General features: G+C 38.2%; 1 protein-coding gene and 2 long non-coding RNA genes across 4 annotated transcripts in view; 2 read left to right on the top strand and 1 right to left on the bottom strand.

Annotated features, from left to right (window-relative positions):
- Window positions 1-23,652, bottom strand: part of LOC134652870 (uncharacterized) — a 330,529-nt gene that overhangs the window by 110,288 nt on the left and 196,589 nt on the right. The gene's annotated exons all lie outside the window — the stretch shown is intronic.
- The window catches only part of LOC134652872 (uncharacterized), a 503,949-nt gene that overhangs the window by 457,451 nt on the left and 22,846 nt on the right, over window positions 1-23,652 (top strand). The window lies entirely within an intron of this gene.
- The window catches only part of LOC134652853 (calmodulin-binding transcription activator 2), a 159,420-nt gene that overhangs the window by 127,621 nt on the left and 8,147 nt on the right, over window positions 1-23,652 (top strand). Inside the window, exons 5-17 of the mRNA XM_063508052.1 lie at window positions 818-889; window positions 9,551-9,695; window positions 11,610-11,656; window positions 11,721-12,764; window positions 13,066-13,306; window positions 13,864-14,084; window positions 14,595-14,864; window positions 16,506-16,696; window positions 17,433-17,570; window positions 17,934-18,028; window positions 21,011-21,078; window positions 22,068-22,207; window positions 22,936-23,105. Coding sequence (XP_063364122.1) covers window positions 818-889; window positions 9,551-9,695; window positions 11,610-11,656; window positions 11,721-12,764; window positions 13,066-13,306; window positions 13,864-14,084; window positions 14,595-14,864; window positions 16,506-16,696; window positions 17,433-17,570; window positions 17,934-18,028; window positions 21,011-21,078; window positions 22,068-22,207; window positions 22,936-23,105 — 2,842 coding nt within the window. The remainder of the gene's footprint in view (window positions 1-817; window positions 890-9,550; window positions 9,696-11,609; window positions 11,657-11,720; window positions 12,765-13,065; window positions 13,307-13,863; window positions 14,085-14,594; window positions 14,865-16,505; window positions 16,697-17,432; window positions 17,571-17,933; window positions 18,029-21,010; window positions 21,079-22,067; window positions 22,208-22,935; window positions 23,106-23,652) is intronic.

Genomic DNA, 23,652 nt, shown 5'->3' with positions numbered 1-23,652 from the left:
TTGTGAAGGAAATGTTTTGGAAAAGAAACACATGTAGTGCGGTGGGACCATGGTAAAAATAAATTAAATTGCAAACATTGTCAAACTCCGGTTACGTAGGCGACCGAAAGAACTGGCCACTCTACAATCTAAATAGTAGATACGATGCGGCTAAACGTAGGCCACCTTATTGAAGAACGTATCGCAATGACAATCCGGCTAATCGTCGAACCTCCGCATTTCAAAACGCCCCTGTTTTGTAAAACGGCTAGCCGTAATGTAATACGGCGGATTATACGATCTGACTACGACATATATATTTCGGGGGTCTCGGAAACGGCTCAAACGATTTCGATGAAATTTGCTATATAGGGTCTTCGGGAGCAAAAAATCGATCTAGCCAGGTCTTATCTTTAGAAAAACGCGCATTTATGAGTTTTTATATGTTTTCCACGCAAAGCTCTGTCTCCCAGATATTCAATGATTATTTATGTACCTACTTGTGCAAAATGAAAATGAAATAAATAGGTATAATAGCAATAATAATTCAGCCTATATACGTCCCACTGCTGTTGTGGGTTTATGTAGGTTTATGAAGTTTTAATTTAAAGAAAAACTAGGGGTAAACATCAAATGATTTTCAGTATGTAAGTTCCGAAAAACTCAAATCTAATAAAACATTTTTTTTAAGTAGATAAATTACTGTCTTGTGTGAGACTTGAGTGAGGTCTCACCCAAGATGGAATTTTTTCCACTTTTAAATTTATTCTAAGCTCAATAGCGTTCACAGACGTTTCTGCTTGTTAAAAATTAAAAATTATGTATGTTTTTGTTTCAGTGCATCTACGGTTGCTACGTGCACTCTGCGATACTACCCACATTCCACAGGCGTTGCTACTGGCTCCTACAGGTAATTTAAAGTTCTATCACGTAAGTCCAACATAAATCTTTAACACAAAAATACTACCAAAAAATCGAAACCAGCGCCATCTAGTGCGTGTAAACCTGAAACAAAATTATGATATAAAAAACACATTCAAAACGGTTCAACTATAATATTGGGAAGCTACAATGCCACATGTAGGCCCCAATGAAAATTGATTCATTATATTTAAAAAATATATGTGTCAGGCAGCAAAGACCCATAGTTTCCGTCTACATATCTAAAATTATAATCTTAAAACCCTAAAATCATTTTGGCGAGCATTTTTTTGCCGCGTCACCTCTGTTGTAAGATTATTGCGTGCCGTTCTAATGTAGGATTCGGCCAATTTGACTAACCGGTCGAATACCATACCCTTCAGCCTGAAAAAATAAATAACTATAATATCACCCCTCATTTCCGTCGTGGGTTAAAATCATAGTTAATATCTCGCATGTCAAAATAACGTAAAAATGACTCAGTTTAAATTCTACGATATTAGATTATCTGCTTAAATACGTCATGTTATAAATTTAATGTAATTCGTCTCAATATGGATGACTTGATCATTAGACAGGTTTTTCATTAGGTATTATGTGTGTGTCCACTATTCAACCTACCGCTCCCAAAGTAATAAATCTAGTTAAAAGATATGTTGAAGTTCTCAAAGGCAAAATATAACATCCAAACATTTCGCCTTTCGCCGCTGTCTCAGAATTTCAACATTTTCAGTTACCACGTCATACCTCGAATCCCCAGGTTGAAGTACGTATAAAATTTATTGAGCCACAAATTTGTGAGTTCGATATCTTCGCTTTAGGAGAGTTAGGACTTATGTTGAGTTTGGTAAATGTACACATGAGTCTAGTTGGTTTGAAGTAAAATGTGTAAGTTAGGAGTAGAGGAGAGTTGGGTGATTGCGATACTTGCAGGAAAGAAAACTGGAATAAATCAGTTACTAATTAAATGTTTTGCTTAACAGATAACTATAACAAAAACAGTAAAATCTGGATACACCAACTATAAGTAATAACTAGTAATAAGATAACATAAGATGAGATAATATTTGAATTCTCTAACGTTTAATTATTTTTATGGAAAGTTTGGACTTAATCGTTATCACGTTATTTGAAGCTCGTTATACAAAAGTTACGAAAATTCCATAGCTAATCTTCTTTGTTCATAATATCACTAATCGGACGCACAAAGTCGTAACGTCAACGTCACAGAATTGCCCGACTCTCCTATTTTAAGGTGGTTTAGCAATGCTTTAACTCGACACATTCGAGCAAATACCGAGTGTGGGTATTGGAGCTCCGTTGAAATATGCCCGAGTTGCAGAACTCGTTAAATGGATCGGATTTATTTCAATTTTCGAGATGGATTCGTTCCGTTTGTGAAATGAGTTTAAGAAAATTACTGGTGTTTTGGCAAGCATATATGTTTAATACGTGGTCGTATAATAAAAGTACATGGGACAAAAATGGTCGAGAAAACCGGCGTTTTTTCTCTGGACATTACAAAAGTTTACAATTTGGATAATTTTACAAAGACTCACATCATAAAATAATTTGTCTATAAGGATGAAGTACGAAGAGTTTAAAGTCCGTTTAGTTTAGGTATAATAATCATATTATGATGTCCACAGGAAAGTCGCATAATTCTCATATAATAAAAGTTTTTGACCCACACGTAGCTGAAACTATAGCTAGCGGGCGGCGACTTACAATTCCTTTTTAATAAGTAAGTAAAAAACTTTATAAACATAACTAAAAATATACACCATTTGAAAAATGTAATTACGTTTCAAATTCAAGGAACTCGGTACCTCCTAAAGTTTTTACTGTGCCTTTTATACCAATTTTTAAGCAACAGAATCCAAATCCAAATTTCACCCCCTTATCATTGTCTGCTAAGTTAACTTTACCAAATGTAAGCAACTGTATAGAAATAATATGTCTGAAGTTATACTGGGTGGTGGGTTATTACTGTTAAAGCACGCCTAAAAAATAAAATTAAAAACCTGTAAAAGTACAGCACCTACTCTTTTGTCTTTGCATCGACAATAACTACCAATCACTGGTGGCTCGTCCTTTACCATTTCAAATATAGAAGCACATTCCGTGAACCGCCGAAACAAGCGATAACCGGAACATGAAATATCCAGCCAGTGCGATTAGCCGGTGCATTATAAAATCAACTCCAAATACCACCAAAACCAAATGTCAAAACATGAATGTACCTCCAATGCGGTTGTTCACGCATTGGGATAGAGTTTAAAATTGTCTGGTTGAAATGCATCTGGTTGGTTGTGTGTAATTGAATATCTGATTGCAACGTGTTTGCGTTGTAACAGGTGTCGATGGGTGGTTGTTAGTGATGTTCCGTGGGAATATTCCCGTTTTACGTGATAACATGTGTAAGGCCACATAATAGTAAAAATTTCTATTATAGAATTTACAACGAAGGATATTTGTAATATTTTAAAAGTTTATCAATATTTTTCCAACATTTAAATTAGATATCTCTTAATACATTTATAGTTTTTCTTTGGTTAAAGCTAGTGCTGTGCAGATTTGCAGTGACAAACGCGGAGTGAACCACCATAAACGTAAAATTTCAATTTATATTACGTTTTAGTGGCATTTCCACATTTTGTTTTATCAGAGTGAGCTTAGACGGACTCTTTTACTATCATTTGAATACTTAATAATAATATTATAAATGCGAAAGTAACCCTGTCTGTCTGTCTATCGGCTACGTCTTCACGATTAAACTGCTTTAGATGCAATTTGGTAGGTATTGAAATAATTTAATGCCAGGAAACTACCCTTAGTTTTTATCAAACACCATTACACGCAGACGAAGACGCGGGCAAAAGCTAGTTATTGAATGTTCCTAAAATCTGCGAATATTTTTTTCCTGCGATATTCCCATAAACGTCCCATCACTAGTGACAATACAAGAGTTGTATGTTGCAGCGAATATGTTTACTTTCACGGAGTTTTCACGTGTGTTTTAATGTCGGGCCATCACGAATGCCGAAGGGAGTAATAAAAAATTAAACCGGCGTTTTTGTTTGTTTTTATGATATTTTTTGCGTAGGAATTACATTTGGTTGTGTTCATAAACGTAACGATATTAGTTGCCGCTTAGTTAATTAACTTGTCAATCTTGGTATGGAGCTATCTTGCTGACAAATACAATTTTTGTTCATCTGGCTGTTCGAAGAGTATTTGAACTATTCAAAATTTACATCAAACAATACTTTCACGATTTGATTTGCAATAACTATAAAATCTACATAAAGATCGCAAACTTTCATACCATTGCCATACGTAAACATCTCAGCGCATATGTTTGTGGTAAATAAGAGAAAACAAAAGCTCACGACAGTTTGTCCCGGCAGATAATCTGCATTTTTGTCTAAACCCGTAGGGTTGCTTCGACAGCTGTAAAAAGTGCATCACGGCCAGGGTTGACACTATGAAGAAGAAAAAAAAATATTTGTTTAAACTAATTATTTAAAAAAAGCGACGGTAAATTGTGATTGGAAATTTAAATTTGCACTTGACAAATAGCCATTTCCTATAGTCAGGTGACAACGTAAAGTCACTAATTACAAAATAAATACTTAACAAAAATCAACCTTCTAATACCACTACTACGCTACGGTTCACTATGACTCGGAACTCGTAGTAGTAACTAGTAATCTTTGATTGTCACCTGACGTTATATGCAATTTGGCAACAAATTAACGGCAGATTAGTAAGGTTTGCCGAGTCAAAAATGTCAGTATTGGAAAGAAGCTGCTCCAAAATATTTATCAGATGGTAGCTGTACATATTTTTATTGATTAACATTGTAAAAATTAGAAATATTACTCGTCAGGAAAAAGCGAATCACATAGGTCCGCCACTGTAACCGTAATTGGCTCCATAAATTACGAACATTCTAAATGTCCAATCGTTTCAGATTTATGCATCACAATAAAAAGGTGTCTGCACGATTTGTTATTCACAGAAACACCATTAATTTAGCCTTACAACTAACAATTACAAACATAAAATACAGCAACTATTTAAAAAATCTGCACCTCATAAAAGCAGCGTTGTTTACATTACACTTTAATCGTTGTTAATGAAAAACCACAAAAACAACAATAAAGCACACGTGTGAAGTGCCAACCCTAGGCGACGGCCATTACATAAATAATGTCCGCCATGTTTATTGCCGCCATTTTGAAGACAAATGGATAGTTATTACAGCGTACTACGTTTTACAGTTCGCGTTGGAAATTAAAATATTGTGTATTACTTTATTTTAGTTTAACTGCGTGAGTCGATTTAGTGCTTGTTCAGTTACTGTTTTATGCCCTTCTATTTCAATCTATCTTTAAAAAGTCTTATGTCTCTTTTCAACGTTGTCGCTTAGGTTTTTATGATGTGGATTGGTAGTACTAGTAGGGTTTTTTACGACCGTGATGTTCGCTCGTTATCCACATTCTCTTTAGTAACGAGCAGGGAATTCTCGCTCTAAATTTTCACATGTCACTAAGCATAGAGCGCGAGTGTTTAATTTTACGAGTTTTCTTGAGGAATTAGGGACTGACTGCTTTTCTTCATAAAGGCTTATCTGGCCTATTTTCAAGAGAAAAAATACTTGGGGTGATGCGTTTATCGACGGGGTTAACAGGTACAGCCGGGATTAATGACATGTTTTTGTCAATGGAGGATTGTACCATAGATACCATAGATATCATGGATAGTACAACAAAAATGTGTAGTGGAAGTTCACCTCAATTAAGGTTCAATTAAAAAATATATCACTCAAGCCACTGAGGTCACTCAAGTCTAAAATTTAAAAGTTATGTTATTAAAAATTGTACTCAATGCCGATTAGAGAAAACTGGTATACTTAGTGATTTATTGAAGAATTCCTTCTTAAAGGTTTGTGAGTAAAATGTTACAAAGTTAACTTAGGTCCATACTATAATTTTTCACAACTAAGAGCTTTTTATATTAAAAACTGTGATATAATATAAACACACACAGTAATTAATAAAAGTCAACTTCACATAAATGACAAACTTCCGTGATGTCAAATACCAAGCCAGTTCAATTAAACTTCGTGTTCTACATTTACACCCAATCATAGAGAAAAAAATACATAGAGTGCTCACTCCATACATCAGTTTTAGTACCAAAAAGACTATTAGCATCTAGCATCGAGTAGCGGAACTATCAGTACTGCTACTTGATAATAGATGTAACACCGACCGGAAAGTCTTATGCTGTTGAGATAAGACTTTCCGGTCGATGCTACATCTATTGTCAAGTAGCAGTACTGATAGTTCCGCTACTCGATGCCAGATGTAGACACTGGAATTAATAGTCTGAACCTGAACTGATGTATGGAGTGAGCACTCTTGTCTTACTATATTTCTCTATGACTAGAGATGGGCGCCGGCGGGTAAATACCGGGAAAATACCCAAAACTACCCAATCTACCCGATATTTACCCGTATCTACCCAAATTGTTGGGTATTTAAAATTTGTTCGTATAATTGAAGAAATTCAATATATAAATAAGATATATCAACATTATTATCGTATAAATATGAAAATAAGTTAAAATAAAGTACACAAATCACAATCACACAACTTTTTTGTACACAATTAATGTAAATTTTTTTCGACGAATGCATTTTGTTCACTGATTTGTGTAATTTGTGTTGTAGGAATGTTAATTTACTTAAGCTATTGTATACCGTATTATTTACATTTCTTTGTTAATTTGTGTACCTATTATTATTTTATGTATTTATATTTTTCCTTTTTTTTCATTTATTTTTATTTTACCTACTATTTTTAAATTATTTTCATAATTTGGATTTGATATTTCTACATTTTATTTTATTTATTATTTAATACAGTAATTTTATCGTTAGGTATATGGCCAAATTTGATTTACTGAAACCGGTTTGGATGAAATTTTGTCTGTATCTACATTGTTTGAAAACACAATATGATCCAGTAGGTGGCACTGCTATAGGTATATAGCCAATTAGATATGAGCGCCGATAGGCATTTAGTCGGCGGCGGCGCGCCGGTCAAAATTGGTCGGCGGCGGCGGCGAAACGGCGGCGTGGCCTTGAAACACCTTCGATTAATGAAAAAATAATTCAAACCAAAATTTTACCGAATAAACATGTCTTTGCTGTAAGAAAGTCATGAAATAAATGCATTTTTTATTTTCAACGATAATTTATTGAATAATGGTACGATAAAAATTGATATCGTATAAACTGTGGATAAGCGGTATCGCGCGGCATCAGAGGCGGTCTTAATCTTGGCGAGGCTCTCCGGAAGATCTTAGCGAGGCCCTTGTCTTTTGTGCTAAGTTAAAAATTGCGGATGGACTGTATCAGGGAAACGTCTTGTCGACAGTCCAAAGAAAATTGAGATCCGTCATTAACCAACATCGATTCAACAAAACCGATTTATGTCAAAAAGTGAGGCCCAACGCCGAGCTCCATGTAACACCGAAGACTTGATTTCGACGCCTCCCAATGCGAGGCCAGAGGATGAGCTGCAGGTAAGCATACAGCTAAGAATCGAACGCCAAGTGTAAGCTTGGCTGACGGTCGAACGCCTGGAGCGCCGATTGCGGCGCGCTTCTGTGCGAGGCCGAGCTGCAAGAGAGCAGAGCGAGGGCGCAGGCCGATAAAGACTGAAGCCATAGTGTTAAAGATCTGGAGCTTTCCTGCGGGCGCATTCGTGCGACGCCAAAGGCCGAGCTGCAATGGAGCTAAGATCGGATAAGGACCAATGCTCAAGCGTTTTAAAACAGGCCAAAAATTGAGCTCCAAACGGGGCCAAAAACATGCAGGTTCAGATAGTAGCGGCTTAATTCCATGCGAGCAATGCAAGGCCAAAGATTGAGCTGCGAGAGAGCAAAGCTTGAAATTTGAACAGTGGCCAAGTTTAATTGAGACCCGATTCCGACGCTCTTCCATGCGAAGCCAACGGCCGGACATTTGGCGTGGAAACGCTTAATATCTCAAAACTAACCCCGTTTTATACCTTTTAAAGACGTTTAACCATGCTTGCAATGGTTAAATTCGCGGTAAATGTAAATGACTGACGGCGCCGCCGCCGCCGACAAAATTTTGTCGGCGGCGGCGGCGCGAAAATTTTGTCGGCGGCGGCGGCGCGCCGGCGCGGCGCTCATATCTATAGCCAATAGTGTTTTCAAACAATCCAGGTACCGGTTGAAATATATGCACAAAATTTCATCCAAATCGGTTTCATTAAATAGAATTAGGTGATATACCGACAGCAGCACCACCTATCGGGTCCAATAGTTTTTTCAAACAATCCAGGTATCCGTTGAAATATACATATACACAAAATTTCACCCAAATCGGTTTCAGTAAATCGAATTTGGCTATATACCGATAGCAGCGCCACCTACCGGGTTCATTTGTTTTCCCAACCCTTCAGGAGCCCATTGAAATATACACACAAAATGTCATCTCAATCGTTCCAGCCGTTTAAGAGGAGTAGAGTGACAAACACACGTATTGTAGAATGTATGTATTAAGATATTAAACATTTGACATATTCCTTAGTCAATACAAATATTATACATTTTATAGAACTACATGAGTATCTAAATACTGTTATTTACATTATCTCAATTAAATTTATTACTCCGTTTCCAACTTTTATTTATACCCACTCATTTGGGTAGAAAAGGTAAATACCGGGTAGATTGGGTAAATACCCGATAAATACCCGATATCTACCCCGGGTATTTACCCGCCGCCCATCTCTATCTATGACCGAATATAATAGTTTACAGAGTGTATTCTGGCGTAATGACCTGTCCAGAACAATTCAGTGATTTTCAATGGCTTCCATCTATTAAACTTGCTAATTTTGGACTCAATTTCTGCGAAGCGGCCATAGTTATTAAAAGTCATGTAAAGGGAAAAGCTTATCAACAAGTAAATATATAATTTAACATAATTATGTTCAGCGGATCCGTAATGTATGGGAATATCCGCGAATCCGGATCCAGATCCGGATAATTTCATACATTTTGAATCCGGATTGCAAACCCTAGGTTCAGTCATTTTAGGCATGTAGATGCATCAAATTATTATTTTTATCCATACGTGATCTACGAGTACGTACTTCAAAAACCGGCCAAGCGCGAGTCGGACTCGCGTTCCAAGGGTTCCGTACATTAAGTCCGACTCACGCTTGACTGCACATTTCTAATAGGTTTTCCTGTTCATCTATAGGTAAAGAACTAATTTGTGTATACCCAGTACTTTCGGAGATAAGGGGGGACAGACAGACAGACAGACGCACGAGTTATCCTATAAGGGCTCCGCTTTTTCCTTTTGAGAAGAAGACTTCTTTCCTAAAAAGAAGTGTAGATACCTATGTAATCCTTAGAGTTGCAAGCATTTATAGGAGACGGTAACCGCTTACCACCACGAGAGCTGTATTATTATTTCTCAGCGACGAGGTATAAGTCCAAAGCTAAAAAAAAAACATTATTTTGTTTACAATCACTACTTACAAACTTAGACCTTGGCAGTAGCAACAAAAGTAAATATAGAACTTCGCTTCACAGAACCCCGATATAGTGCTGGTGCACTACCTGAACGTGCCGTATCCTGACGATAATAAGCTGGCGACGGTGGCGCCATCTCTGGCTCTGTGGGCGGACAAGAAGGAGTGGACGAAGGATGAGCTCGTCAGTCAGCTTAAGCCTATGTGTAAGTATGTTTATGATGATGATTTAAATGTCTTCATAGAAGATGATGAGAATGTTAAAGTGATGAATGTAAGTACATAAAATACTAGTGTCGTTGACGGGTTAAAAGAAAGGATTAATGATGAAGCCTTTATATACTACTTTGACCCTACATGTGTAACTATTAAACGACAAGTATACTGAATATACTGTTTCCTACACAAGCTGGCGCTGTGGGTTGTGAAGAAAAAGTGGAGTAATCTGTAGGTTCAATTGCTATGATGACAATGAGTATTGTGCTTGTTCTATTTATTGTCACACGCTGATAGTATTCTACTAACTGGCACAAGTACTTATATTGAACTTGACTGCGAGATTGTTGAAAATCTTTCTCTCGCCATCAATCAAACCATTTGGATTATTCACATTTCAGCATAATATAATAACATCAACAGCATTAACCTCAAAATAGGTATGTAAATGATATTCGTATTACGTCTTGTAATTTATTTCCAAGTTCTTGTAGCCTGTTTTCATAATGATTAAATACTTATAAGTTACCATGACCGTCTGACCCTTTGTGAGATTTATTAGTCCGAGGAAAGTTTATCCTAACAAATGTTCAGTAAATATAAACAAAATAATATCTTCTCCCGTTATTTAGGTAAAATCAAAATAAATTTGCTCCCGTAAACTCTTATATTTGTGCCAGTCGTCATGAAACATAAAACCAATATGAAAAGGACAAAACAATAGGGATTATTACTGCCATGTTTTGCCGCCAGAGTGCAGCACTAGTGACTTAAGTATACCATAGAGTAACTTATACATTCTGTACCTTAAACTGTTTTTTGACAAGTTTTTACAGACAATCAAATATGACATTGATACATCAAGGCGGTTTGTTTACAAAGGGTCTACCGGGAAACGCGAAATCGAAACTCAGCTGGCTATCTGCCTCTTTATCGCTCGAATATGCAAGAGTGATAGAGAGGTTGTTATCTAACAACATTTCGACTGCCTCGTTTGCGGTAGACCCTTAGATTGGCGCCCCCTACGCAGACTTTCGGGTAATATTCCCTATTCGACGAATTTAGAATAACTGTAAATTTAAATTATAATCAAGGAGTTTCGCACTTCAGAAATCAAATAATTGCAAAACAGAAGAAGTTACAGAAAATTTCCCCTCGTTGAATATTTATGAAATCGGGAAATTCAATTTCATTATACGGCATTAATCCGTGCTCTCATAAATACTGATGATTATTTCGTTTAATTTGTTTGGGTGATTATTAATTCACGGAGTTTCAAATGGGATTGGTTAATATTTAACACTGAATTTCTGTGAATTCAGCAATCATTTTTATGGTAAATTATTTTTTATTTTAGTAAGGGCATACCTAAACTATGACAGATTTGTACTAAATATTGAATTGTGGATACAAAACCGGCCAAGTGCGAGTCAGACTCGCGCACGGAGGGTTCCGCACCATCAACAAAAAATAGAGCAAAACAAGCAAAAAAAACGGTCACCCATCCAAGTACTGACCCCGCCCGACGTTGCTTAACTTCGGTCAAAAATCACGTTTGTTGTATGGGAGCCCCACTTAAATCTTTATTTTATTCTGTTTTTAGTATTTGTTGTTATAGCGGCAACAGAAATACATCTGTGAAAATTTCAACTGTCTAGCTATCACGGTTCGTGAGATACAGCCTGGTGACAGACGGACGGACGGACAGACGGACAGCGGAGTCTTAGTAATAGGGTCCCGATTTTACCCTTTGGGTACGGAACCCTAAAAACTATTTTGGAAAACTAAATTGTCGGGTGCCCCGGTCCGGGCCCGAACCATTGTAGCGTGTATATTTTGATTTTTTCCTAAATATGGAATATAATACACGAAAAAAATAACGAATACATTTTCATTTCTTTCAGTCTTCAGCGAAGATGAGCCCGACATCAATAGTGAACTGGAAATCACAGTAAGCATCATTAACTTAAAACTTTCTACTGGCTAAAGAATTTTCAATTTTAATCAAATGTCAGGGCAAAATGTTTCAGACGGCGGAAACGGTGGAGGCCATCGTCGGGCAGCTGATGGAAAAACAGCGAGCTGCGCGGGCGGCAGCTCTAGCGAGGCAACTGGAATGTGGCTGCCCGGACTCCACTTGCCAAGACTCAAGAACATGCGTTCATCCTCTACGCAGGATCCAATCTACCAAAGCACCAGCGTCAGACCACCACGTATCTTCCACAACAGGACCTTCCACAAGACCCATGTCACACCCACCTCGACAATACACCAGAGAACACAGATCCACTCAACCGACACACAGCGCCTCCCCACTCCTTCTGTCACTAGGACAAATACAAGGAGGCGGAGGCTTATTAATCTTAAACGGAGCAGGCAATAGCAGTCAACAACATTCATCACTAGTCTCACCATTATCTGTAACCTCTTTCGTCTGTGAAGAACCCAGAGATAGGTACCGACATCAGTACAAACCAACGTTTGTATTGAAGAGGGAACTCCCTGATAGCCAGCCGTCTTCGTGTATCCAGAACACTGAATCTTCAACGTACGAAGTAGAACCAGTTGAAGAGAAAGTGAATATAGAAACTTTTGATAGGAAAATTAAAATGGAGCCGCGGAGTAGGAATCAAATGATCGCGAGTGCTCCTGCAACCCCATCGAGATATCCAGATTTAGTGGAGCGATTAGAAAGTAAAATACTTACTGATAACTGTGATGATACGTTAGTACTGCTCGGCACAGATGGACATTTAGGTCCTTCGAGCGCATTTTTTGATGAAACGCTAGAACTATCACATGAAGATATACAGAAAACCCTATCAGCCAATATGCCTACTTGTGAACTAGATAGAAGTGCTGTGAGAGTGACCGAGACTGCTAATGTTATGGTATCAGGTATCGATACAATGGATTTTATAGAGAGTTGTGAGGCTGTAGCTTCCCCGACTCATGTCGTGGATGATAATGTGTTCGTAAATTTGGATGCTTTTGATATGTTAGGAGACTTTCCGGAACTGGAAGTTTTGGACCCTTGTACGATATCGACTCACCCTTTGGTAAGCATGATTTTCATGTACATGTTAATATTGTTAGTAGGTATTAGAAAACTATGCTTAACATTAATTGCTAGATTTCAAAGTGAAACTTAAATCTTTGGTTGGAATAACTTGATTTTCTTAGTTCTTTATATCGATTTGATTTGACAATCACAGTCAGAAAGATGCAATCAAAAATAACCAATCACTTTACCTTTTATTATTCGAATCAAATATAAAAGAATTTTGTCTTATGTTTGGAAAGCGAGTAAACATAATTGTCTGCATTTCAAATACTTATCACTAACGTTTTACTTTCCAGCCGATACGTGGAAAATCCCCTCCAACCGAGGAAGCCAACGAGAAAATGCAGACTGAGAGTAGCGAAGGAGCGCTCAGCATCACCGACTATTGCCCCGAATGGGCGTACCCTGAAGGCGGAGTGAAGGTGCTCGTAGCGGGACCTTGGACTGACACTTCGGATCAGTATACTGTGCTATTCGACAATTTTCCTGTCCCGTCGATATTGGTGCAGAATGGACTGCTGAGGTGCTATTGTCCAGGTGAGTTTCATTAATTTTCTGCCTCAGCATTACCGGGTACTTTCTCAAGTAGGCGTAACTTGAAGATGTAGCGGGACCTTGGACTGACACATCGGATCTTTTTTATAATTGTATTCTGTGCTGTCCTGACCCGTAAATATTGGTGCGTAATAGACCACTGGGATATTATCCAGATAAGATTGCCCTTCTGAAACATGTTAACCAAGGTTATGTTATCCACTTTTCGAATCATCTCATCTCTCATCGGTTTCACTACCAGAAAATTTACATATTTCACACAAACATAATTTTATTTCTTAAAAACTTATAAGTACCTAATGATGAAAGTCTTTGCAGAGACATGGTTTAAGCTGTTCTTGTCATCAACAAGAAATTTTAATGACGTTTATGTTCACCGCTCTTGGCAACAGAAATATTGACATAAAACTCTGTTCCTCATATCATCATTGTACCAAATCGATAGATGTTCAAACAGAGCACTCTATTTGGTAAAATATAAATTTACATCCCTATATCCTCTGGATCTTTTAAAACAATATTTTTACATCACATTCCAGCACACGAAGCCGGTCTAGCAGCACTCCAAGTAGCTCGCGGTGGCCGAGTGGTATCCGACACTGTGATCTTCGAGTACAAGGCTGGTCCGGCCACGGCACCTTCACCCGCGTCCGCTCCGCTGCCATCGCTGGACTTCAGGCGGTTTTCGCTATTGCAGCGCTTGCATCGGCTGCATGGAAGACTGCAGGTCAAGATTGAACCGATGGACGACGGTAACCAAGTAAGTAAACAGTTGTAATAATACGTCTGGCAAAGTCGCTCGAGTGAAGACAAATAATGCTGCAGGGTTGCTGCAGTCCAGCATTGCGAGCGAAATTTTGTAATCATAAAGGGCCAATAAAATGCCTGTTCTTCTTCTTAACTTCAACTTAACTAGCATAAAATCATAATTTCGCTGTAAATTGTATCATCGGAATCATAAGCGTATCAACATTTAGGATTTGTAATAAGTTTGAATATAATTTTCATAATAAGGCGAACTTGGGGAATGATGGACAAGATATTATGTTATATGGATTCAATTGATAGCTTTTTGGTCATAATATTATTTTAATATTTTATTTGGAGATAAGTTGGACACCATGGGCGAAGTTAGAATTCCCTATGCATACTTTTACCAACCGTGATTTGCAATGAATTGCAACATTGATAACGGGGCTTTGTAATCTACGAATTCCGATAAAATTATGTCAATGACGGTGAAAGCTAATTAACACACACCTATTTCCAGATAGAAGACGTGCAGCTATATTCCAATCCCAAGTTCGAAGAGCGACTCGTCTCCTTCTGCCGGAACCTGAGCTCCCGTTCCTCCGGCAACTCCGAGGGCTTCACCACCGAACCTGGTGAAGAAGGCTCCACCATCCTCCACCTGTCTGCAGCGCTGGGCTTCACCAAGCTGACTACGGTGCTGCTGCGGTGGAAGCAGGATGACTCGAGCTTGGCGTTGGAGAAGGAAGTCAATTTGGGGGCGAGGGACAGTGAGAACTGTACGCCTTTGGTGAGTTGCTGTTGCTTTTACGTTAGGGTTGGGAATGCTGGCATCAATATACATAGTGACGCAGTAAAAGGTGTGGTTCATCTATATATATATAAACGTGAAAGACCTGACTGACTGACTTAAATCAACGCAGAGCCCAAACCGCTGGGACAACGCACAGCCCAAACCGCTCGAAATGGGGGTCCAAAATTAAAAAAAACTCTTCTGCGCGTGCGAAGCCGCGCGCAAAAGCTAGTCTTTTTATAAAGTAACTTCAGCATCAGCTGGTATTTAATGGATTACGAAAGCAGCAGTAGCAGAACAGCCATAATTTTATTATAGTCCGATAGTCCAATTTAGAAGATAACACACAGTTATTAGTTTACTATACATCTATTGTGTGCTGCTCAAATAAATGCTTTATAAGGAACACAAGGCACAAGGCATTAGGCAGTACCTATCGATGCGATCAATCTTTAAGAGATCTTCTAGTGAACAAATCTCTATCTGTCAGCCCATAGACTAGGAATCCTCTAGACTGAGCATAGTAACGCTACCCCCTCTTCCACTTATACGGTAGTTTTACTCCATCTTCGAGTCAATCCCGTGCCGTGATTGGTCCGTGTCTTTGAACGCTCGAACGAATAATTGCTCTAAACTCAGTCTAGAGTCTAGAGTCTAGAGTCTAGAGACTGAGTTTAGAGCAATTATTTCATGAAACCGATGCTGCCAAAAATACGGGGGTGCGGGGGGACGAGGTGAGCGAATCCCGTGCCGTGATTGGTCCGTTCAAAGACACGGACCAATCACGGCACGGGATTGACTCGAAGATGGAGTAAAACTACCGTATAAGTGGCAGAGGGGGTAGCGTTACTATGCTCAGTCTAGAGGATTCCTAGTCTATGTGTCAGCCACACGTGTCCATCTGAAACCGAAACTTGCTGAAACTCTGATGGTGGTATAATATCAAGCCACAAAAAACTTATATAAAGGATAGTAATGATTGAATAATAAAACTGAAGAGTGCTCAATCTTCTTTCTCCTCGCATCGTCCCGGGATTTTGCCACGGCTCATGGGAGCCCGGGGTCTGTTAGGCAACTGATCCCAGGAATTGGCGTAGGCACTAGTTTTTACGAAAGCGACTGCCATCTGACCTTCCAACCAAAGGGGAAACTAGGCTTTATCGGGATCAGTCCGGTTTCCTCACGACGTTTTACCTTCACCTGAAAGCGACTGAAGAGTGAATAAAGATTGGAAATGTTCATTTTTAGGGTTCCGTACCCAAAGGGTAAAAACGGGACCCTATTACTAAGACTCCGCTGTCCGTCCGTCCGTCCGTCCGTTCGTCCGTCTGTCACCAGGCTGTATCTCACGAACCGTGATAGCTAGACAGTTGAAATTTTCACAGATGATGTATTTCTGTTGCCGCTATAACAACAAATACTAAAAACAGAATAAAATAAAGATTTAAGTGGGGCTCCCATACAACAAACGTGATTTTTGACCGAAGTTAAGCAACGCCGGGCGGGGTCAGTACTTGGATGGGTGACCGTTTTTTTGCTTGTTTTGCTCTATTTTTTGTTGATGGTGCGGAACCCTCCGTGCGCGAGTCCGACTCGCACTTGGTCGTTTTTTTTTAAATATTGAACCGTATTTTCCAGATGGTAGCGAGCGCAGCAGGCCACGTGGAGACAGCCATCGTGCTGGCGCGGTGGAGCGCCGGCACGCTGTGCGAGGCGGGCGCGCGCCAGGCGGCGGCGGCGGCGCGGCGCGCGGGGCACGCGCGGCTGGCGGCGCTGCTGGATCGGATACACCCACCCACGAGGGATGGCGTCTTCCTTAGACCTGATAGGTAAATATAAAACTTACATTATTTGCATATAGGCATGGCTTCTCGAGGATAAAATTAGACAAATATACGAGAATATTCAATTTAACCTGTCAGATCCCAGTGGCTCAAATATGAGCCGGAATTGTATGGATTTGAGAGGTCCTGGGAAACGAGGGGTTAAACGATCAAAAATCAAAAACGTATGCACATGAAAGACAAAACATAATACAAACCGAGACACTGAAACTAACTAAAAAAATTGCACCCCTAATATCTTATCCTACTTACACTATTAGCCCCATTCCGACCCCCACCCGGCCCGAAAGTGCCAAAGCTACTAGCGGCATTACCGCACTGGATGAAAAGCGATATCTGTTGGACTAAGTAGGAGCCTGAACGGGGCGAATGGGTTAAAAACGTATTTTATCCTATCTGGATCATCTTTAGACATAGGTAGTAAAATAGTCACAATATTAGACTATTAGACTCGTCAAATCATTGTAAGAAAGTATACCTACATAATCTATTTGAAGTATTTTCTCTTAAGATAAAAGTTACAAATTGCAAAAAAAATGTTATGTAACTTTCTATTTATCTCACTAACACTACAACCGTAACATTAGAAATCAATTTTTAATTATTTGGAATTAACATATTCCATAAGAATACGGTAAAAATTGAGCTAATGAATCTTCTGCTTATCCGTGTAGTGAGAGTACCAATCTTGTTTCTAACCCTTAAATGTTCTACGTTTCAGTTTATCGCAAAAGGGTCGCGCTGGCAGCTTGGAAAGTAATCTAGTGAAGCGGCCCTCCATCGACAGCGGAATCAACATGGCCGACGCGTTCAGATCCAGCTCAGCAATCGATAAGCCTGACGGCAAATCTACTGCCAGGTGAGATAATTATACCAAGATGGGAATCCCATCTTGATTGAATCTTGGTGTATCCCATCATGGGATACACCAAGATTCAATCACCATCATGCCATCTAATATCGAATGGAAAGGTATCAACGAGATTATTAGCCATTTATATTTTGGATAATAATAACCTTAGTTAATAAAGGGTTGCCAATAATACTTTCAAAACGTAGTAAATTAAAACAAAAACGAAAGTGAATATGTGGAGGCAAGAAAATGCATTTTTGCTTTACCATTAGCACGCATAATATATGTAACTCCAGGGTATGGTAAGAATTTTCTATGATTAACACGTTCTTGTACCTTTTGAACATAAATATTACTTAACTGTTTCAGATGGGAACGCAGCATGTCATTGCCTCTGGATTCCGATAACTCTGAAGACAGTCTCCTAGACTCCAAGATCGGTCGTCGTATGGACCTAGCTCTTTGTAAGTGGAAGCCCGTTTCTTAGGATTCACTCCATAGTCGGTTCAATTTTCATTTGCTGATGATTATTTATTTACAACAAAACTTTTCGTCGGGTTTTGTTTGCTGCGATCTCGTTCAGGATTTAGTTTGTAAGTCGGTTTGTGTCGTTTGAGTGTGTAGGGTCCTTCTCATCGTACGAAAAACTTAAAAGTTTCTCGGTTAATACAATTGAAGAAATCTGTAAAAAATAAGAAACTTTTTACAAAATTGTTTGGTCAAAATTTAAACTCAAGGGAAGTGCTTAAAGATTCAGTAAAGTTACAAATATCTTTAAGCACCAGATTATGAAAGGCCTAACTTAATTAAGGTATTAATCATTATAACGATCGAGTTTTGAATTTTGATAAATAATAATAATACGGTATAGCGCTTTAATAAAACGATGTAGGTAAGAAATTCTACAGCGGGTTAGGCAATATCGGGTCAGGAATGAGAAGGAGCCTTCTGTTCAGGCGAGACGTTGCCGCGGCGCGCGGCGAGCCCCCTCATAGACGTGGAGGCGCTCTCCGACCCGGAGCCCGAGCCGCCGCCAGCCCCAGGTCAGTCGTGAAACGGTATAGACGGTGGATTGGCAACGGAACAGTGCAGTCGAGTTTAGCATAGGACTTTTAAATCTACAAACGGGCCGTGTCCAAATAAAAAAATTAGAAATGCAGAAAAGTAATTTGACAGGAATAAAGAAGAAAAATGGAAGAAGTGTAGAATTAACTAAACAACTAAATAAATACAACTAGGAGACAACTATAAATAAATTTAAAACTGTGATAATGACATAATTATATTCTTAAAAATCCCGATCTCATACTCGGCTGCTGTTTTAAAGCTTAAAGTACAGAAGAGTTAATAATACTAAATGACAAGATCGTGCCATTCTTTCGCTGGATGAATAATTGAGCACCTTCACTTCGAAATTAATGCCAGTCATAAACAAGTCAGATAGTGAAGTATTCACCCCACACTTAAATTCCTTGTGACAAAAAACTGCGACTGCTTCAAGGTACAAAGCTATGTCCAAATTGCCTGTAACCAGCCAACCGAAACCAGCTAAATTAAATATGAATCATTTAGCAAAACTTGGCTCGTAAAATAATGCATAATGAAATAGGACCCTTTTTTAATTTTGAGGAACACATAAATAGTGACCTCCTTATGAATTTAATAGATACAAAGACTAGGCAAGTAGACACATATCAAAATTAGACTTTTTACAAGACTGAACTGTTCTATACCATTTCAAGTAGCAGTATCCTCCGCTCGTCCAATCGATGTTGTGAATTGTTGTACGTAGAATGCATCGCCGCTCTGGCAGCTCGATCTTCTTCTAACCAATGTTATCTCTATATCTCTGTCCCTCTCTACCGCCAATCTGTAGCCTCCAAGGACACAATGTTAGTTTTTGTAGTTTCTTCTGTATTTTTGTATCCAATTATGAGCGGAGATCCCCTGTGTTGGTGTTTGTAGAATTCAAGCCAAACTGACTTTGATTCGTCAGGTTCCAAGGAACAAGGTTCAGTTTGGCTTGCTCGATGTTGTGAATGGATGTCGCTTTCAATGGATCGTATTGGTCAGCCACTATCCACTGTACTTATTCGACACATTCAAATCGATTGGCTCCTACATCGCTACACTTGAAGTCATCGTTGGTAAACTACACAATACATGTTTCAGAAGCTACAAGTAACAATACGACACTGCATGATGGCTCTGTTGCTTGCATGAAATATATGATATACGTGCTTTTTATGTGTAGAATCACGACTTTATATTATTTTTAGGTTCACAGGTGAGTTTTAACGCACTGTAAATCCACAAATCACTATTTTCACTACTGGATTTATTTGGCACCTATAAATTCACACTATATTTTATCTCTCGTCAAACATAAACAATATTTGTTTTTTTTTTATTGAGATACTATTTATTATTTAAATATTGAAACAAGCTGGCTTTTTGGAACACATTTTTGTAGAAGTGAGTGGTTGATATCAAAAATAACTGCAACTTCTACAAAAATGAAATAACAAAAGATCAAAATATTAGAAAAAAAAAAACGACCAATACAAATCTGTCACAAAATAAACTCAGATATTTATGTTGATTATTACAAACGAGCATCTTTTCCTAAAGTTATTTATATTTTATTATGAGATTTAATTTTAGAAGCTAATGACGAATGAAAAGAGGCAGACTGATCCTAAAAGAGTCATGATGAGGTAAATGAGAAGAGAAAATATGCTTGTTAAGAAACAAAATTCGTCGATGTCGTTTTAATGTTTTAGCACAATACTATGAGGCACACATATAAGCAAATTTTATGCATTACAATATTGAACAATTACAAAAATATAACGGAATAGAGTTGGACCAAGAAAAGTCTGCAGCGGATTTGATAGCCCACGCAGTGCAAGTGTCATTTATGCGTCATAACTTCATAGAAGTTTGACGTTTAAAATAACACGTGCACTGCGTGGGCTATCAAATCCGCTGCAGACTTTTCATGGACTGACTCTAGCTATTCTATCGCCTCATGGTTATCAATGTCTACCTATACATAATTTGTAGCTTATAAAAAAGAAAACAAGAATAACCGCATGTCAAAATTCTAGCTTATTATTCACAAAGCTTTAAATAAATTGTTACACATAAATGATTGTCCCAACTAGACATTTTATGGGCATGATTTTTTTGAAAACTTAAATATTGCCGAGGTAAATTTCAAAATATTTTGGAAACGCAAACTAAACAAAAAACTGCTGCAAAACTTGAATTTTGACACAGGTTATTGGTACAATCACAGTACTTAAGTCTTCAGTAGTTGCTCTTTATCTAGATAATTCAGTTGTAAGTAATTGATTAAACGAAAAGCCAAACTGGAGACCGGAGTATTGTAATTTGTGCCTTATTATTATTGCAAGAGATACCACGTTACAACAATGTTTCAGGGGAGCAGGATGACCGGGTGTTCACGTTGGCGGAGCAGATCATAGCGGCCATGCCGGAAAGGATAAAGGTACTATAAACATATGAAATAAAAATGTTTTTACTACTTAACACTAACAGCAACACTCTTAACTGTATATCGGTGGACCTTGTGCCTTTTTTAATAAGATTTACCGATGGACAGTTAACAGTGTGGGGTGTGGGTGATGGTGATGGTAATTTCTTTTGTGTAGTCTATGATAGCCATCTATATTTTGCCAGAGAAATGGTTTCGTGTGATTTAAAAAGTTTGACACAGTAATCGATATTAAACATTCGTGAGACATATTTTAAACTGCTGAGACGACAACTGTTTCACTGAATTTTTTGTCGCTAACTAAAATTCAAGTGAGTGAAACCGTTGTCTTCTAAACAGTTTGACACAGGGTAAAAAAGCGCGCATATCTCACCAACAATATTAATGGCCGAATTTAAACTGTTGTGAGACATACTAACACTGAATAATTTTACGGTTTAGACTCACTTGTTTTAAGTCACTCGCGCGACATGTTTCGGATACACGCGATACACGGCCGTCGTGAACGCTGCTCGCACTGTTAGTGCTTGAGAAAGGAGACCTAGGCTCTCTGAAACATGTCGCGCGAGTAACTTAAAACAAGTGAGTCTAAACCGTAAAATTATTCAATATTAATGGTCTTAGTCAAGGTGTCAATGGAAATCGAACGGAAGTCATAATGAAGAATTTAATATTGATTTCTATTGGAACCTCAAATAGCAGCAGATTGAAAAATATTATACGGATATTATATTGAAAAAAAAAAAACATTGTAAAAGTTAGAAGAGGAGGAAGCTATACCGACTTCGAATCGACATCCTTCTCACTAGTCATTTAAGTCAACAAACAGTCACTAGTCATTAAATTAAACTTAGCAATAAAGCGATTAAAATTAAAAACCGCGGAAAATATTTGTCACGTCAAAAATCTTATGGAAAAGTCCGGATGGAGTTGTAAGGTGAAAATTTGTTTTCTACGATATAACTTATAACTTCTTGTTTCAGAACGAAAGCACCTCATTGCTTGGCTGCGGGCTCGACGGTGGTAGTGGTGGGGGCGAAGACACGCTCATGGTGCCGTTACTTGATGACAGCAACAACTTCAGCAGCGATTTCAGCTTTGAGTTCTGCGATAACACTTACAGGTATATTTTCTGCTGGGACTTAGAAGGAAAAACAAAAGAAGTAGCATAGAATGACTTGAACAACATAATAATGTCTCTTTTATTTTGCGTTTACCCTGGCCACATTTTCATCTACCGTTTCAAAGCTATAGGTACCATGTATTTGAATGGTTGTGCAACTGCAGAAAAACTGCGACTGCCTTAAGGTAAAAGGCTCAATCTCGAACTAAGATCAGCACATCGCCATAAAATATTAATATTTGACCAATGTATGATGGTGGAAGTGGATGTGATCACGATAAAGTTACTTATTATGATGCCGCTCGGCTGCCTCATAAAACCACCACATAGTCATAGTCATAGTCATTTATTCATAATATTTTAAATATTACATGTCAATTTATTTAGGTATTAGGTTCCGTTGTTATATAATATTCAAATTAATTAAGTAATCAGCTTAATTAAGATATCAAGATAGGTACAATTACAATACCGATACCGATGACATTCAATTTCTGTAATAACTTTAAAAGTTTATTTTCCCATGGAAATTAATTCTGCATACGAGTGCAGATGGACAACACAAAACTAAATTGAGACCTCTAAATTATATTAATATACCTATTACCTAGATAGATAGATAGATAGATAAATCATTTATTTGACAGCTGCAATGACACATAATATAAATTTACATACAATCATCAACCTAGTCATTTAATTGTATTATTTTTTTCATTTTGCTACAGGACGTACTGTGGCGGCTCAACCCCATGCTCGTCCGGCTCCGTATCTCCAGGCTCAGCGCTTTCCCCACCGCCGCCTTCGCCACGAGCGCCTTCGCTGCCAACCGCACCTTCGGCAACTCTGCAGGAGTTCCTGAACGCTACCACACATTTCTCTAGTCTTACGTTAAACGGTGAGTGTTAAATAAAATAAAACTGTTCTATTGCCACTAGTACCATAAAAAAACGAACGAAACGAGAGAAAAATAATATAGGTACACTTCATTTCACAAAGACAATTATACAAAAACGTGCACAAGAATTTTATATCGGTACAGGCAATGGGTACCAATCTCAGCTTTTTGCCAGATATATCTAGATAAATACACAGCGCCGATTTTCAGACGGGTCCCTTTTTGACAGGTCACCCTTTAAATGGCAACGTCGCCTCCGCTGGTCTGTACAGTGCATGTCTGGCAACGTTGGCAGTCTTCCCAGGTTCTGCTCTGTCACTGTTACCGCATAGCTCTGAAGTTAATCTGCAAATGCAAAAACAGTCTAAATTATGTAAAAATTTGCAATATGCAAACACAAAACATTGCAGAGAAAGAGACTTCCCATGGTCCACCATACAATAAAAATGGCAGTCGAACTTGAAATTATTAATAGTAGTTGCGGAAATATGGTTGATCTTCTTTTGTTTTGGAATCTAACGAAACAAAAGAAATGCGATTAAAGAAT

The sequence above is a fragment of the Cydia amplana genome, chromosome 12, assembly GCF_948474715.1.
Source record: "Cydia amplana chromosome 12, ilCydAmpl1.1, whole genome shotgun sequence".
In the NCBI taxonomy this organism is placed as follows: domain Eukaryota; kingdom Metazoa; phylum Arthropoda; class Insecta; order Lepidoptera; family Tortricidae; genus Cydia; species Cydia amplana.
The sequence above is the reverse complement of the archived record's forward strand: the minus strand, read 5'-3'. Positions and strand labels throughout refer to the sequence as shown.